This window comes from Oncorhynchus kisutch, linkage group LG22 (genome assembly GCF_002021735.2).
Source record: "Oncorhynchus kisutch isolate 150728-3 linkage group LG22, Okis_V2, whole genome shotgun sequence".
In the NCBI taxonomy this organism is placed as follows: Eukaryota; Metazoa; Chordata; class Actinopteri; order Salmoniformes; family Salmonidae; genus Oncorhynchus; species Oncorhynchus kisutch.
Window position 1 is genome coordinate 19,479,409 of NC_034195.2, and position 17,938 is coordinate 19,497,346.

At 42.2% G+C, this 17,938-nt stretch overlaps 1 protein-coding gene across 6 annotated transcripts; it reads right to left on the bottom strand.

Moving 5' to 3' along the window:
- Positions 1 to 331: 331 nt before the first annotated feature.
- On the bottom strand, positions 332 to 17,529 carry LOC109866809 (serine/threonine-protein phosphatase 6 regulatory subunit 3). 6 transcript variants are annotated; one of them, XM_031801282.1, is made up of 25 exons: positions 17,272 to 17,529; positions 13,336 to 13,478; positions 12,972 to 13,205; positions 12,536 to 12,722; positions 12,266 to 12,403; positions 12,118 to 12,183; positions 11,923 to 12,035; positions 10,192 to 10,305; positions 9,984 to 10,113; positions 8,356 to 8,508; positions 7,959 to 8,111; positions 7,811 to 7,875; positions 7,548 to 7,663; positions 7,345 to 7,430; positions 7,082 to 7,168; positions 6,708 to 6,754; positions 4,881 to 4,935; positions 4,069 to 4,199; positions 3,814 to 3,929; positions 3,486 to 3,678; positions 3,179 to 3,276; positions 2,913 to 3,087; positions 1,413 to 1,535; positions 1,203 to 1,286; positions 332 to 1,085 (listed from the first exon to the last, which is right to left on the bottom strand). In XM_031801282.1, exons 3-25 carry the CDS (start codon positions 13,196 to 13,198, stop codon positions 1,034 to 1,036), a joined length of 2,709 nt encoding a protein of 902 aa, XP_031657142.1. In that variant the 5' UTR covers positions 13,199 to 13,205; positions 13,336 to 13,478; positions 17,272 to 17,529; the 3' UTR covers positions 332 to 1,033. The 6 variants fall into 6 exon arrangements, with proteins under 6 accessions (XP_031657142.1, XP_020311243.1, XP_031657140.1 ...); XM_020455654.2 differs by having other exon boundaries at positions 3,486 to 3,693; XM_031801280.1 differs by having other exon boundaries at positions 6,708 to 6,805.
- Between the last annotated feature and the right edge of the window lie 409 nt (positions 17,530 to 17,938).

Consider the following 17,938-nt stretch of genomic DNA (forward strand, 5'->3'; position numbering starts at 1 on the left):
AATGTTCTAACATTTCTAAAAAACTGTTTTTGCTTTGTCATTATGGGGAATTGAGGGGGGAATGACAATCCATTTTGACTAAGGCTGTAACTTAAAATGTGGGGAAAGTAAAATGGTCTGAATACTTTCCAAATGCACTGTATAAAAATAATCAATGGTTGATGCATGATTGAAGCAATACCAAGAATATTCATTACACACGCATCATTTTGCAGGTAGAATGTTTGACTTGAGTGGTACTGTAACAGTTGTAAAATGGAACCCATTTACCACAAGACTTCAGACAGTTAACACTCACTAGATACGTGCAACTGGAAACCATTTTCTACAGTTTTTCACCTTGGGTTTGTACAGTTTAATGTTGTCAAGGGGGAGAAAACATGTGTATGGCACTAACAGAACATTATCTACCTTAATAAATTAAGTTAAAAACTATACCAAAGGTTTTCAAATCTTGCTCATGTTGAAAGTATACAAGAAACATTTACAAATAATAGCTGTGGCAAAATAAACCTTTGAATATTTAAAATTATTTTGATTCCTACCAACAAGCGTACTGATAAACATACCAACATGGGTTGCCGATTAACATTGCATGGTAGCTGGAAATAAAATTCAGATTTTGTGCAGAAGGAAAACCCTATCAAAATCACACCAAGTTTTCCAATTGGTATATTTGAGTTATCGTCTGTTTCTGTATACATTTTCTTTTTATAAAATATTTTATTCATACAATCATTTTAACTATAGCAACATTACTATTTAACTTGGAGTGGCAAAATATCAGACGGATCACCTCATAACAATAGTATATAAACGAATGCAAAAAAATTATAACTGTATCCATTAGAGTATCTCTTCATTCAGTTCCAACTTCCTGTACAACTGTCTATAAGCCTAATATTAATATTGCTGGTCCTGATCTGGTGAAGTTAGTGCAGCAGCAGCTCTGACTCTGGACTTGCACTGCCCTCTACTGGTGGTCCAGGGAGAGAGCTGTGCGTGGCAGGAACAGGCTGGCAGGAACCACACATCACCCTGGGCCGTTCACAGCTGCCGCCGGTGAGGCCACGCTCTGCTCTGTTCTGTAGGCGGGCAGACAGAGGACACAGTGTAACATACTGGATGACACACACTTCACAAGTGATAAGACATGCCAGACTGGAACCCCACAGCACAACCTCATTCTAGTTGACACTTACTTGGCTTCGTCCATTGCTGTTCCTTCTAGGGGACCATTAACAGTGTCACCGGGGACTTTTGATTTCTCATCTGAATGGTGTGCACTGTGGAAGGGAAGAAATAAAGATAGGACATCATGAGACAGAACCGGTACAACAGCATGTCTGAAAATAGCTCACTAGTACGAGACAGTTCCAGTGAAGGTATAAGTTGACAACATGGAGCCAGACCCTGGTTTGGAACAGTTGCTGACAGGCTGGACAGATGCAGGGACCCTCTTCTCTGGTGTTCCACTCTCCCTCACCACGTACTTTGCAGATGCGTCCTCTGAGGTAGACAACTTCACATCCTCACTGCAGAGAAAAAGGGAACATTTACAGAGCTCTTGCCATTTCAAACATTCAGAATGACAATAGACAGAAACCCCCACTGTTTATAGACACAGAATAGAAAAGACTAGCGCATGCAGAATGGGAGAGACAGACAACATCAAAGCATTGGGCAAACGAATGTGTCGAAATGCGTATGGCAGTTAAAAATGGATGCAAGGAACAAAATGGACAGCAAATGGACAGAAGCAGCAAGAGTCCATTTAGATTTTCTGACCATCCACTTACAGCAGTTTCCTCTTTTTAAGAGTGAGCTTGTTTCGAAGAGCAGAACACGAGGAGATGACAGTTTTGAAACTCACCGAAATGATTCAAAGTTCAGCCATCGGTCTTGATTTTTGTCATTAAAACCACCACGACTACGTCGTCATAATTACTAGGCAAAACTAACGCACTCCAGGGTATTTTTACAGGTCTTATTCATTTTCTGTTTGAGGCGGCGGTTATGTGCGATTTATTTAACCTTTAAGCAGGCAAGTCAATTTAGAACACATTCTTATTTAAAATGACCTGGCAAACTGAACTATATTTACAACTACCTAGATGGCATTTTGAAAGTCTGTTGGACTTGAGATTCAAGCTTAAAAACAAAGCTCACTGCTAGTAGAGCTGAATCTTGCGTGACAACAGGACTACTGCTAGGCTAAGATTCATCTCTCTCCAGTTTATTCCAGCCACCTCACAATGCCATGAGCTACAAACCAAAGCCAATGAGACACCAGCACAAGGAGGTGGTGGATACATTTTGAAGACTGCCTCCACCAATCCACACCCCCACCTGGACATCGACAGAAAGGAGAACAAGGCCAACTCAAAGCCTGGGAGTGGCTAATCCCGAGGGCTGATGGCCAATTCACGACGTCATTGACGACGAGCGACGACCAAATCAATACATCTGAGATATACATGCAAATGGAGATGGCAAAATAATTAATAAATAAAAACTCAGTGGCTGACATGAAAACAAGACACGGCAGATGTCTGCCCCCCGACTGGCTGTACATACCGATAAGATTTCAACACTCTGAAGCCACACGCACGCCAGAGAGAAAGAGGAAGCTCATGTTGTAAGTGTTGCAGTTAAAGTGAAGGACAGTTTCTCAAACACAGACAGCAATGTAGGTTTGGCAGGTTTGGTGATACATAAATGGTATATAGATATTTATACAAGTCTACTGGAGTGTCCCTGCCTTGCATGGATTTAAGTCACTCAGTGCAGGAGGGGGAAAATGTGGCAAGACACAGAGGTCAATTCCACATGCTCTGAGGTGAATTGCTGTGTTGTAAAGGAAGGATTGGTGACCAGAGGAACAGGGTATGGTGAGTCATCAAAAGCCGTACCTCTTGAAAATGGCAGTTTCAGTTTTGGCATCTACAGTAAGGCTAACTGTTTCCTTCATGGATCCATTGGTGACCGTCTCAGTGGTGACGGACTCCTCTGCATCCGAGCATCCGGCTTTCCCTCCAGGGGAGCTGGCTGGCTGGGCTGCCTCATCCCCTGGCCACTGGTCAGAATCTGCAACGTCACACAGGGACAGCATCATAACAGTGACCACAGAGTTAGCCGTAACACACTTATTCCTGAAAAGCTCAGTGGTAAACCTCACCTTCATGCTGCATTGGTGCGTTGACACCCAAGGGGTCTCCTGTCTCTATACAGGTCTCCATTGCTACTGGGGAATTGCTCCTCAAAGGATCTTTGGGTCTGGAAGATAGTCAGAAAAGGTCTTGAATTTGTCCTCTTAAAATAGCCAATCTCAAATATTAGACATGGGAAGCCAGGGGAATGAACAGAACACCTGTCATCTACATCCTTATTCATACTACATGGAAGGATAACGCAATATGGAAATAGGTGACACCATTGCCACACAAGGCCTTGGGAATGAGGGTGGTGGGATGATGAACCCTTACCTAACTGGTGAGAAGTTGCTAGAGAAGTCTGCCCAGCCCATGGCTTTGCCAGGGGAGGCGTTGGGGGAGCTCCAACCAGCAGACTCTGGTATAACCGCAGGGGAGGAGGGGGAGGCTAGGGCAGCAGAGGCTGGGGCAGATTCTCCCATCGCCGTAGAACTCCCGGTGTCCATGGGTATGTCGTCAAAGTTAGCTGTCCACAGAGGCCCTGAAACAGGGCAGCCGTCACAAAAAAGCAAGGCATCATCTCGAAAAGATCATACCAGACCGACCTACCCAACGAACCACTAACCCAACCCCAGTGCGCAAACCCGGAACAATCACTCACCAGTGTCCACCTCCATTCTGTCATCAGAGCTGGCATTGTTGGGGTCAAAGGGATCACGTTTAACATCCTCCTCCTCAGAGTCTGTGCTCTCCTCACTATCTGTGCTGCCAGAGCTCCTAATGGGAGGCACAGAATGGACAAAAGTCAAGAAAATGTATCAAAATCACCCAAACTGGTGCTTTGAACCAGCCTCAGAAGATATGTAAATTACATGTTTTAAATTACGAACATATCCGCCAAGAGGCGCTGCCGTACCGAGGACGTCTCTGAGCGTCTGGTGCGAAAGTAACATCTTTCTCGTCCCAGATGTCCTCCTCATCAGAGCCTGCATCTTCAAACTGCTGGATCTTCTCCTTACAGCAGGCCTCAAACAGAGCTATATTCGCCTGGAAGACAACACCAGTACCAGGGTAAAGCACATGATACACAAAAAGATACGCTGTGATGCCTCCACTTCCTCATTACTGTAAATGGAAAAGGGAAGAAAATATGTATGTGCATCATTTTCATAGGTAACAGAACTTCAGGCGTCTAGAGTGCAGCATTAACTAATATGTACCAATCCTTTTCAGGATGGTAAAACGTTTTCAGTGTAAACTTAAAAATGACTAAAACCAGATAAAGATGGTTGAAAAGATAATGGAGCAACTTTTTAAAAATCGGATTATCTTTGAGAACTAACAATTACCAAAATAAAAACTAGTCTGGGAGAATCTGAAATTCCAAAAATGTCATGTGGCCCCCCAATGACTTATGTTTGAATCACTTAGACAGCATAAGAACAAGAAATAAGCCATAGCAAAATGTGTAGGCTTGCAGGAAATTAGCTTCAAAACAGACATTCTGAAGGCTGAAAAAAAAAATCCCAGGGTAAAGACTAACAGCATTATAAAAATTGTAAACTTTAAAACTTTGGGAGATAATAAAGTAGCAGTTTGAGGAAAATTATCTTACTCATTTCCACTAGAATTGAACAGATCTCCAGTACAAATGGAAGACAACATGGCATTCATTTTAACATCCTTTCACTACCTTTGAAATGCATTAAATTATATTAAAATACTTACACTTTCATTTGTATTCAAGGAAAAATTGATGTCTGATATTCTATCAAAGGGAATACTGAAATGTTAAAGAAAAGAGTTTAGTTTAGTTATATTAATTAGACAATGACTACAAACAATGACTAAACACAATGGCTTCAGGACGCCTACCTACAGAGGCCCATTAACAGGAAGAAGAATGTTATTGACATGAAAGCAGCTTTATGCAGAAACTCCAGCCAGCCATTCCCACCTGGTCATTCTCCTCAGGGGCCCAGCCGCCAGCAGATCACCCACATAACAAGAGCCAGAGGCACAGAACAGGGTTGAAGTGCGCTACTTATTCCAAACTAACTGAATTATGCAGGGTTTTTACTCTGCATAGAAAAGTCTTGGGCGGGTCGCCTAAGTGTTTTTCCTCGGGACGCCCATGTCCAAACAGTAAAAAAAAAAAAGTACATTGAAAGACGTTTCCGTGTAAATAAAATACTAAAACAAGATAAAGTATGTAGGAAAGATAACACACCTATATATTTTTAAATAAGATCTTTGAAAACGATCAACCCCCTAAGTAAAAGCTAGACAGTCAGGGAGAATCAAAAATTCCCCAAATGATGATTGCTGATTTTATAATAGTCTGCTGCTTTCACACAGATATGGTATTTAAAATATATCTATTTTATTTAACTAGGCAAGTAATTGTATCCTAAACAATATTCAAAACTGATTTTTAAAAGTTGATCGATTTACCAAGAGGAGTCCCCACACTTGTCTCAAAGCAGAGCGATTGTGCCGTCCCAATCAAAACAGTGCTGAAATTAGAATCGAGTGGGCTTTTGGTTCAAATTTATTACAAGAATTGGATGACTTGATACATGCCTTCAATTGCACTTACTTTAATCCAATAGTTCATCATTCAGTGATATTTATTCCCACAGTAATTTTTTATGTATCCATCCGGTTATGTTTAAGAAAATAGTGCGTGTGGTGGGCTATGAGAAGAGATGGGTGAAGTGACATGTCTTGCAAAATGTATAACTGGCTGTCTAGCAACCATCAAAAGTTTGAGTGTAGTGCGTGCCAAAGCCGCCTCAGCATTACGGCTACGTTTCATACTATGCCGTAGGCAGAACTTTACTGAAATGATTAGTAGATCGTTTGGCAGAACATTTTTTGGGCTTTGATACCGGCAATACCTTTCAGATATAAAGAAGAGGGGGTAAAAGCTGGCAGGATAAAGTTGGCGGAAAAACATCTTGGTGGAAAAGGGATATTTGACTCAGATAGCGTAAGGGATAGCAAAATGTGTAGAATTGCAGGAAGTGAGCTTTAAAACAGCTACATTGTCAATGTGGCCAACAGGAGGGCCTCTAAAATGTTTGGTCAGAGGTCACCATGCCCATACCAACCACAAGCCCCATTTTGATCAAGAGAAAATAAAAATAAACTGTTTTGCAATTACCAATTACAATCTGGACTCTGGTCCAAGCAAAGCATCAGTCTTGATTGACAGTGACACAGGCAATCTACTTTAATGGTAGAACTGTATAATATGAGCTACTTAAATGTAATAAGAATATTTGACAAAGATGGGTTGCTGAATTCAGACTGGCATCCAATTAACCTACCACTTACATTTAATTTTTATTTTATTTTCATATGTAAATGTTAATTGCAAACATGTATGCAACCTAAACTTTGTACAGAGAAAGAAACTGATTCCCAGTCCTTTGTTAAGGAAGCAAAGAATGTATTAACAGAACACCAGTCTAGTCACCCCACACCCTTATTGAAATCCCCAAACCAGTAGAATAGCAGGTTATGAAGAAAACATGCAGGATCAGTACTCACTCCACGACATCATCCTGATCGGCAAACTCTTCGTCATTGAAGCCAAACTGCTCAATAAAATTGGACGTCATTTGTTGCATCTGATAATCAGAAAAGGCCTGGCAAACCCAGGACCAACGATAATGATATAGTCTTGGCACTACAAAAAACTTCAAGTACTTCAATTCAAAACAATTGACTAATACTGTAGCTATAGGTTCATCGTTTAAAGATTAAGAGCACAAGCATACTTACAATTGGAAGACACATTTAATATTCACAAAATCTGTACTACTATTACTAGACAAGTATAATAATGTTAACAATAATTTTTTTCAAGTATCAATATGGAGATTTTGCAGCATTTATATAGTCTCATCCAGTTACAGACTTACTTGTTGTAAAGAGGAATCCTGGTGGAATCCGCTGTCCTTGAAGTCTACCTCATCATCACTGGATGAGTGAATATGGTGTGTGTTCACCTAGTGCACAGTGCAACCAACCTTATTACTAAGAGGACAACCACGAGACATCCTTCAAACAGCTTCGGCATTACTGGCACTTCACCTTTCAGTACGTCAGTGTAAATACTGTGTAACAGTGTACTCTGAAAACATATTTTGGCATTAAGTAACTGAGGTGTCTGTATCAGACTTACTAGGTCTACAGTGTTTCTCTTGTTTGTGTCAGCTAGCTGACCAGAAATGAAGGTCTCCCATCTCTCTCTGTCTTCTTCTGTGAGCTCTGAAATAACACAGAGAAATAACAAGATGAGTCTATTCCACCTCATTTCAGGATATAGTAAGGATTGTTTTTTCGCTCCAACAACCTCATTCCTTATGGGTGTCAAAGCCCACTCACCTGAGATGAGCTGCTGTATCTGTGCACCATTGGGGCCCTTGTCGCTGTTGTGCACTATGGAGTTGGCTATTCTGGTCAAGTGGCCCATGTAGCCCTGTCTACGTCCACCCTCAGCCCTGCAACAGGAAACACTTACTGAAGCCTACCGGCACATTGTGGTGACTTTTCGGTGAGCCGTCGCAAGGGGAAAATTAAAGAGCTCACAAGAGATTTAAAAAAGTAACAACTAGACACATATATCATTAATAATAACAAGTACTTACTGCGCTTTCTCATTGGAGCTCCATGCATCAAGAATTCTCTGTATAAACTGGCACTTCTGAAACAGCTAAAACACAGCGCACAAAAAGAGTTGACTTGTCTGACATGAGTACCATTCTAGATGTAAAGAAAAGGGTGATGAAGTCTCACATTATTGATGAGGTGGCTTTCTCTGACAGGGTCCTGATCACTGTTGATTTTGAGGTTTTCACTTTGGGCTGGGGGCATCGCTAGGATCATTGCAGTGCATATTTCAACTTGTAAATGCAGGAAGTTATTCCATATATATTTGAAGTACATGTCCTGAGAATAAACAGATTGCTTTTAAAAAAAACATACATTTATTTAATAAGAAAATGTTCCAAACCAAGTTGTTGAAGTGAGCATCATCCCTGTTGACCTTAGTTATGAGAAGGGGGTAGTAAAGGAACTAGTGTCATGAAAGACAGAAATCCCTGTGCATAGCAGTCTAAATCCCAGTGCTGATTAAGACAGGAACAACTAGTACTAAAAACCATGTGTAAAATATAAGAGACAGGCAACTTACAAGTATGACACCTAGAGTGTTGAGGTTAATCAGCTCCATGTTGATGATATGAGTGTTGGTCTGCAGGAGGCTGGCCACTAGACGGACCACATTCAGCCGGGTGTTGCCCACTGGGGGGTCTAGCACTCCCCATGTGGTTTTCATGATATTCTTCTGCAAATATGGGGATGAAAGGAACAATCAGGCTCTCATTCAGTTGGTAACTCAAACACAACCACCGTTGGAGTTAACTTGTAGAGTGGACTGCACTTGTAAAGTCAATTTAGAGGAAAGACCACCCACTCTGAAGATAAATATGACTCAAAGTTAAACCAAGATTAAGATAGCAGGATCACAACAAAAACAGAAATGTAGTAATAGTTTTTAAAATATTGTGGTTGTCATATTTATTTCAAGTTAATAACAAAGAGAAAACCCTATACTTAGCTCACTGAAATGGCCTGAAATATCTGCAATGATTAGTGTGTGTGTAAGACGATAGGTACACTACATGACCAAAAGTATGTGGACATCTGCTCGATGAACTTCTCATTCCAAAATCATGAGAAATATGGAGTTGGTCCCCCCCCTTTGCTGCTACAACATCCTCAACTCTTCTGGGAAGGCTTTCCACTAGATGTTGGAACATTGCTGCGGGGATTCCCCTCAGCCACAAGAGAATTTATGAAGTCGGGCACTTATCTTGGGCGATTTAGGTCTGGCTCGCAGTCAGAGTTCCAATTCATCCCAAAGGTGTTCGATGAGGTTGAGGTCAGGGCTCTGTCCAGACCTGTCAAGTCCTTCCACACCAATCGACAAACAATGTCTGCATTAACCTTGCTTTGTGCACTGGGGTATTGTCGTGCTGAAACAGGAAAGGGCCTTGCCCAAAAGGTTGCCACAAAGTTGGAAGCACAAAATCGTCTAGAATGTTGTTGTAAACTGGAACTAAGGGGACTAGCCCGAACCATGAAAAACAGCCCCAGACCATTATTCTTCCTCCACCAAACTTTACAGTTGGCACTACGCAGTCGGGCAGGTAGCATTCTCCTGGAAGCCACCAAACCCAGATTCGTCCGTCAGACTGCCAGATGGTGAAGTGTGATTCGTCACTCCAGAGTCCAATGGCGGTGAGCTTCACACCACTCCAGCCGACAATTAGCAGTGCGCATGGTGATATTAGGCTTGTGTGCGGATGCTCGGCCATGGAAACCCATTTCTTGAAGCTCCCGTCGAACAGTTATTGTGCCGACATTGACTCGGTAGTGAGTGTTGCAAACGAGGACAGACGATTTTTACACGCTACGAGCTTCGGAGATCCCGTCCTGTGAGCTTGTGTGACTTACCACTTCGCGGCTGAGCCGTTGTTGCTCCTAGACGTTTCCACATATAGTTGATCGGGGCAGCTACAGCAGGGCATAAAAATGACTTGTTGGAAAGGTGGCATCCTATGACAGTGCCACGTTGAAAGTCAGAACTCTTCAGTAAGGCCATTCTGCTGCCAATGTTTGTCTGTGGAGATTCCATGGCGGTGTGCTTGATTTTACACACCTTTTAGCAACAGGTGTGGCTACAACAGCCAAATCCACTAACTCGAAGGGATGTCCGCATACTTTTGTATATATAGTATATGTAAAGTACTGTATTACCTTTGGGGGTTCCAGCAGCAGTTGATGGAAGTCTTTGAGCCTAGGTCGGACAGCCTCCAGAATGCTCTGATTGACTGAAAAGGACGGGTGGCTCATACCAGGAGGACAGATTTCCAAATGGCCTTCGAACCTACAAACGACAGAACCGTACATCAGAAAAAGTCTCCCAAAACAAATAAAACTTTAAAATGGGATATCATTAACTTACGCTGGTCTTCGTGTCTCAAAGAGTGTCAGGAGAATCTGAATTACACTGACTATTGCAGAGTCATTTTTCTCTTTGTCAAATATGTTGGACAGCAACTGCTCCACAGTCTCTTGTCTGAGAGAAAGGAAGGGACATGTACAGTACCAATCAGAAGTTTGGACACACCTACTCATTCAAGGGTTTCTTTATTTTGACTATTTTCTACATTGTAGAATAATAATGAAGACATCAAAACTATGAACATACGGAATCATGTAGTAAGCAAAAAGTGTTAAAACCAAATATATTTTTAAAGTAGCCACCCTTTGCTTTGACAGCTTTGCACTCTTGGCATTCTCTCAACCTGCGTCACCTGGAATGCTTTTCCAACAGTCTTGAAGGAGTTCTCACATATGCCGAGCACTCGTTGGCTGCTTTTCCTTCACTCTGCGGTCCAACTCATTACAAACCATCTCAATTTGGTTGAGGTCAGGTGATTGTGGAGGCCAGGTCATCTGATCCAGCACTCCACTCTCCTTAGTCAAATAGCCCTTACACAGCCTGGAGGTGTGTTGGGTCATTGTCCTGTTGAAAAACAAATGATAGTCCCACTAAGCGCAACCAGATGGGATTGTGTATCGCTGCAGAATGCTGTGTTATCCATGCTGGTTAAGTGTGCCTTGAATTCTAAATAAATCAGACAGTGTCACTAGCAAAGCACCCACCGCCTCCATGCTTCATGGTGGGACCACACATGCAGAGATCATCTGTTCACCTACTCCGCGTCTCAAAGACACGGTGGTTGGAACCAAAAAGCTCAAATTTGGACTCATCAGACCAAAGCACAGATTTCCACCAGTCTAATATGTCCATTGATCTCATTTCTTGGCCCAAGCAAGTCTCTTCTTCTTATTGGTGTCCTTTAGTAGTGGTTTCTTTACAGCAATTCGACCATGAAGACCTGATTCACTCAGTCTCCTCTGAACATTTGATGTTGAGATGTCTCTTACTTGAACACTGAAGCATTTCTTTGGGCTGCAATCTGAGGTATAGTTACCTCTAATGAACTTATCCTCTACATCAGAGGTAACTCCGGGTCTTCCTTTCCTGTGGCGGTCTCCATGAGAGCCAGTTTCATCATAGCGCTTGATGGTTTTTGTGACTGCTCTTGAAGAAACTTTGAAAGTTTGTACATTTTCCAGATTGAGTGACCTTCATGTCTTAAATTAATGATGGACTGTCGTTTCTCTTTGCTTATTTTAGCTGTTCTTGCCATAATATGGACTTGGTCTTTTACCAAATAGGGCTATCCTTCTGTATTCCACCCCTACCATGTCACAACACAACTGATTGGCTCAAACGCATTAAGGAAAGAAATTCCACAAATTAACTTAAGGCACACCTGTTAATTGAAATACATTCCAGGTGACTACCTCATGAAGCTGGTTGAGAGAATGCCAAGAGTGTGCAAAGTTCTCATCAAGGCAAAGGGTGGCTACTTTGAAGAATATCAAATATATTTTGATTTGTTTAACACTTTTTTTGGTTACTACATGATTCCATGCGTGTTTTTTCATGGTTTTGATGTCTTCACTATTAGTCTACAATGAAGAAAATAGTAAAAATAAAGGAAAACCCTTGAATGAGTAGGTGTAAGTTAGTAATGACTTTGGCACAACAATAAAATATGATGACAGTAATAATGAGTATTCCTCCTTGAAAAAAACAAACAAACAGGTTGTAGAGACTTACTTTTCTAGTGTGGCCAGTAATGGGTCAGGCTCTGAGCAGCCCTGCACTTGGAACATCTGATCTCTGCTGAGGCGGATGATTTCACACAGAGACTGGGATGCGTTGGAGTGCCTCTGGATGATGAACAGAGAGACTTTAAGACACTGTAAGAGAGCAACAGAACACCAAACAAACTGCTGATGAAATGTGACTTACATCCTCATCCTGAGAAGGCTGGACCATATCAACAAGCCTCTGGATCACCTTCTCCTCGTTCAGCCACTGTGGGAGAAGATGGAGGTTGGTAATTGAACACACAAAGAAAAAGACCAAAACGCAAAAAAATAATAACAACAACACTGACATTTAAGACATCTTGTCTGAGCTGCTGTGGTTCAACGCAGGTCAGCATTCTGAGCAGCAGGTCCATGATGGCGGAGGTCCCTATGTGTTTAATCATTAAGTCCACAAAGTCTTCCCTCTTCCGCAGAAACTCCACAATCTGCAAAAGATAGTTGAAGTTTAAGGATGAGTCAAAGGACAATCTTTTCTCCCAGAGCATTCATGAAACCCTGCAGGTCATACACTTTTTAAAACCCGTGTGGTTTATACAAGAGTTTTGTATTGATCTCACCTGTTCCGGTTTCCTACCGATGAGGATGCTCAGGACCTTGCTGAAGAAACTGGCCAGTAAAGGGTTGAGTGGAGATTCATTTTGCAAGAAGCCATAAAGTTTCATTAGTAAACGTTCATCTTCTCCCAGTCTGTCATTGATCTGTCCAACGTCCGAGGTAAGGAGTTCACACGATATGTTGGGGTACCTGAAAATAGCATAGAAGTCCAACATTTAATGATCAATTAATACTGTACCACTACCACACAAAAGAGCACATCAAAGGTCCTATATAATTGACTGTCTAGCAAGTCATGTTTGCCCCCTTGTGATTGTAGGGGGAATTCCCTTGAATTAAACAAATGCAAGGGAAACTGAAAGAAAACAATAATTCTTTCTCAAAATTGGCATATATCCGTAAGTATATTCTGGCCTAGTGTGTGTGAATCCCACTTACTTGTACTTGATCGTCTCCTCCACATCATCACTTGGCTCCTGCGTGATGTAAGTTACCAGGTCCTCCATGTACTGAGGCCGTACCAGGAAGTCCACCAGCTTGTGGTTCTGGGCCTTGCACTCCTGCAGGACATCCTCCTCGTCCATCACCTCTGTCAGAGTCACATCTTCCTTCTCCAGGAGGGTGTCGATGTGGGACGTCGTGTGTAAATCAAACTTCCAAAACATGATGCTTCTACAAGGAAGGAAAACATTCATAAGACAATGGGAAAGCACTCACAGTGACAAAGTACACAATGTGGGTTGAGATGAGGTGGTCAAATAGAAAGCAGGTGGTGGTCAAACAGACAGCTTCACAAATGTACCTGACTGGGATAGAGTCCAGAAGTTAAAAATAAAATAATGATAGTGCTCTTTGGGAGCTCTGGCCCATTACAGGCTCCACAGGCAGCAGTAACAAGACAGGCTTTTTTGACACATGCAGCAGAACGACCACCTCAACGCACACCTGAAACAAGCAAAAGATAAATTAGCATATTACTCATTGTAATGGAACAACATTTTCTTACTAACAGTAACATTTCTTACGTTAAGGTTACATGCTACTGAAACAAGTAGTAATACGTTTTTTTTTGTTGTCACATTACCTATTAAATAATAAGTGTTAACCAGGTGAAAACAAATACTTAGTCTAGGTCATGAGACAAACTTTAAATCTCTGGCAAAGAGCCGGTAAACCATAACTTTTCCATCATAGGAAAAGAGTTCACTTCCTTGTTGACATGTCAGCATCCCAACAACTCTCCCCAAAATCAGTCTAAACTTCAAAGCATTAAGACAAGCACTACTGGGCTAACCGCTCCACACTCAAATACTGGCAAGATCATTGCTAGTTCAGAACACTGTGCTTAGTCAAATCACCTTGTGCCACATCTTAAGTGGCAATATAGAACACTGTGTCAAAAACTCACTCACCGTAGGAACAAAGCAGTGAAACATGTTCAGTGCACACACTAGGCATATGCCTCAAAAGATAAACATAATTTCCCACTGTGTACACCTGGCCCTCAGGTAAAAATAAAAGTCTAAGTATTTGCTAGGAATTCCCATCTTGTGGGGAAGCCTGGGAGAAATAGGGTTAAAGGTTATAGTGAAGCCATCTTGGCTTATGCTAAACCAGCACCTCAGACAAGTGAATGGCTGAGAAAAGAAAGTGTATTAATAGACTGAGCATCGGGGCTGCGCTGAGGGACCATTGACATTGGTCCCTGTCCAGGCACATTCTTTGATGAAAGTGTGCAACTCATTCATTGCTCTATAAAATACGACAATAAATTGAAGATGTCAAAATGAATGGAAAATGGAAAAACATTGAATTGTTGTCTGACATTAAATTGTCTACCACAGGTGACCAAATAACAACTGTTTTATCACCACCCAAGAGCGCAACATTGGCCTGAACAAAGTCCCGTGTCACTAACAAAAAATAAGCACTTTCAGCTGCTGGTTTACATTGGTTATATGGTTATGGCCTGCTGCTGAAGTGTTTGCTCTACCAGCTACTGAGAAAGCTTATGAACACTTAATTCCATGATTTAAGGAATAGCCCCATCTGTCTCAATTGACAAAAATATGACAAATGCTGAATAGCCAATCTCCAGTGGGTGAAGACAAAATCAATTTGTCAACTAAATCACAACCATACAACACAGTAATGTATGGTTGGTTACTTAAATATACACGTATGACTATTCCAGTGACAGTGTAAAACTGAAACCCTGGGGTTGCCCAAGGTAACATTCTGTTTCATGTAAACTAAACCAGAATGTGTCATAACTTGATGTATTTTTGTATAGGCCTACCTTCTTTTAGCACACTATTGTTTGTCAAATGTAATGCACTGCCTTGGGAGCAAAGGGTTACATTGCCGTTTAGCCCCATTTACTGTTCAGTGTTGTTCTTACTGTATTAGCTAGCTAGACTACATACTTTTGTGCGTTAGCTAGCTAACGTAAGCTAAGTAACCAACAGTCATGTCTCAGGACAGCCTGGGACTAACTAGCTAGCCAAGTTAGTTGTGGTTATAGGGGTCCGAAACCAAACTACCTAGCTAAATTCAACACTTAGCCTGACCCGGAGAATCCTGAAACTATGCCAAAACGACCAAGCTAACAGTACATAAACTCAGCAAAAAAACAAACAGCACCCTTTTCAGGACTCCGTCTTTCAAAGATAATTTGTAAAAATCCAAATAACTCCACAGGTCTTAATTGTAAAGGGTTTAAACACTTTTTCACATGCTTATTCAATGAACCATAAAAAAAATGAACAAACATGTACCTGTGGAACGGTCGTTAAGACACTAACAGCTTACAGACGGTAGGCAATTAAGGTCACAGTTATGAAAACTTAGGACACTAAAGAGGCCTTTCTACTGACTCTGGAAAAACATCAAAAGAACAGGGTCCCAGGGTCCCTGCTCATCTGCGTGAACATGCCTTAGGCATGAGGACTGCAGATGTGGCCAGGGCAATAAATTGCTATGTCTGTAATGAGAAATGCCCAAGACAGAACTATACAGGGAGACAGGACAGACAGCTGATCATCCTATCATCCTCACAGTGGCAGACCACGTGTAACACATGTACAGGATCGGTACATCCGAATATCACACCTGCAGGACAGGTACAGGATGGCAACAACAACTGCTGCCCGAGTTACACCAGGAACGCACAATCCCTCCATCAGTGCTCAGACTGTCCGCAATAGGCTGAAAGGGGCTGGACTGAAGGCTTGTAGGCCTGTTGTAAGGCAGGTCCTCACCAGACATCACCGGCAACAACGTCGCCTATGGACACAAACCCACCGTCGCTGGATCAGACAGGATTGGCAAAAAGTGCTCTTCTCTGACGAGTTGCGGTTTTGTCTTGCGTTACACTGAGGCCTGTACTCTGGAGCGGGAATGATTTGGAGGTGGAGGGCCCGTCATGGTCTGGGGCGGTGTGTCACAGCATCATCAGACTGAGCTTGTTGTCATTGCAAGCAATCTCAACGCTATGCATTACAGGGAAGACATCCTCCTCCCTCATGTGGTACCCATCCTGCAGGCTTATCCTGACATGACCCTCCAGCATGACAATGCCACCAGCCATATTGCTTGTTCTGTGCATGATTTCCTGCAAGACAGGAATGTCAGTGTTCTGCCATGGCCAACAATGAGCCCGGATCTCAATCCCATTGAGCAGGTCTGGGACCTGTTGGAACGGAGGGTGAGGGCTAGTGCCATTCCCCCCAAAATGTCCAGGAACTTGCAGGTGCGTTGGTGGAAGAGTGGGGTAACATCTCACAGCAAGAACGGGTAAATATGGTGCAGTCCATGAGGAGGAGATGTACTTCAGTACTTAATGCAGCTGGTGGCCACACCAGATACTGACTTACTTTTGATTTTGACCCCCCCTTTGTTCAGGGACACATTATTCCATTTCTGTTCTTCACATGTCTGTGGAACTTGTTCAGTTTATGTCTCAGTTGTTGAATCTTATGTTTATACAAATATTGACACGTTAAGTTTGCTGAAAATAAACGCAGTTGACAGTGAGAGGACGTTTATTTCTTTGCCGAGTTTAGCTAACTAACACAATAGACAGCTGCTTGATAGCTAGCTAGGTAGGTTCGCTGCAGACAACTTACTTAACGTTCGTTTACCAGATAGTTATCGAAGTAACGTAGTTACAGCTGACTTGGTTTTCACAAACTACTAACATTAACTAGCTACTTTGACGTTACCAAAAATGCTAACGCTTCCTAGGTAGCCAACTAACGTTAGCGAACACAAAAATAGTTGACTAACGTTAGCCAGTTCCCGTCAACAACTTGACGCCTATCTAACGTTAACTGGCAAAAAAAAAATACCGAAGCCAACATCTAACCGTATAACGTTAACATCAATATCCAAACGGTGGGCGCATGCTGGACAACGTCAGTTAGCATTTTCCAGTTAAACAACGCAGACAGGCCAAACCGTGTCGACAACACTGGTCTGAAATACGGCTAACTAACGTTATCTAGCAAGCAACAGTGCATTTCAATGGACCCCAGTGCAGTGGCTTTTCACACACAATAAGACTAACGTATCGTGGCTATCTATCGAGTACAATATAACAAGACGATTCGTACTTATAAATACATCGGTGTAGCTAAGTTACCGGTAGCTAAAGAGAAATGGGTAGTTAATGTTGCTCTAGTAGCTCAGTAGCTGTTCCTGTCTCCTGAACTGCATGCACCAGCTAGCAAGTACGTACCAACAAACAACGGTAAATGGTGAGTCCCCGGCATGTAGCTTATTGGGCCATTAGCCTAAAGTGTCAACAACAACAACAAAAAAGCCACGAATCCTAAGAAGAAAAAAAAAAGTGTTTTCAACGGATTCTGACAGGCGAGAAAATGTAGCTAGACTGTCAGATGGCACTTTTCAAGATGGCGGCACCATCAACTCCAACGACCCTTCCCCCACCACCATAACCAGGCAGATAAGCAGGTTACCAGGTCTTCTGGTCGTCACTAGTTACCACAGCCGCAGAGACTTCATCACGGCTAAACCACGCCTGCTTCTACAATTTGTCTTCTTAAAATCTGATTTTAAATCTAACCTTAAGCATAGCCTTAACCACACGACTGACCTTAAATTAAGACCAAAAAGCACATTTTTGTTTTAATTGGTGTGGCTGTGCTAGTGACAACAGTATTTTTGCCACAACTAAACTACCAGTCAATCAAACAGACCGATTGAGCTCTATTGGCTAATTAATCACGCCAATCAGACTTCTTGCGAGCTCAGTCTTGTGATTTGGTACTGTACAAGTCATTAAATGGTCCGTGCTTGGGACGTCCCTATCCCATTGAACTTGAGAAGTAAAATGGTTCGGGTTTAGGGTAGGGACGTCCCATTGATTCCGTGTAGCACTGACC

Excerpts from the sequence above, each read along its gene's own strand:
- LOC109866809 (XM_020455651.2), bottom strand. The coding sequence starts at position 13,198 with ATGTTTTGGAAGTTTGATTTACACACGACGTCCCACATCGACACCCTC. Across the intron at positions 10,306-11,922 it reads TTACTGGCCACACTAGAAAA|ACAAGAGACTGTGGAGCAGT; the intron begins GTAAGTCTCTAC and ends CCTTTCTCTCAG. Across the intron at positions 4,200-4,880 it reads CCTTGAATACAAATGAAAGT|GCGAATATAGCTCTGTTTGA; the intron begins GTAAGTATTTTA and ends GTTGTCTTCCAG.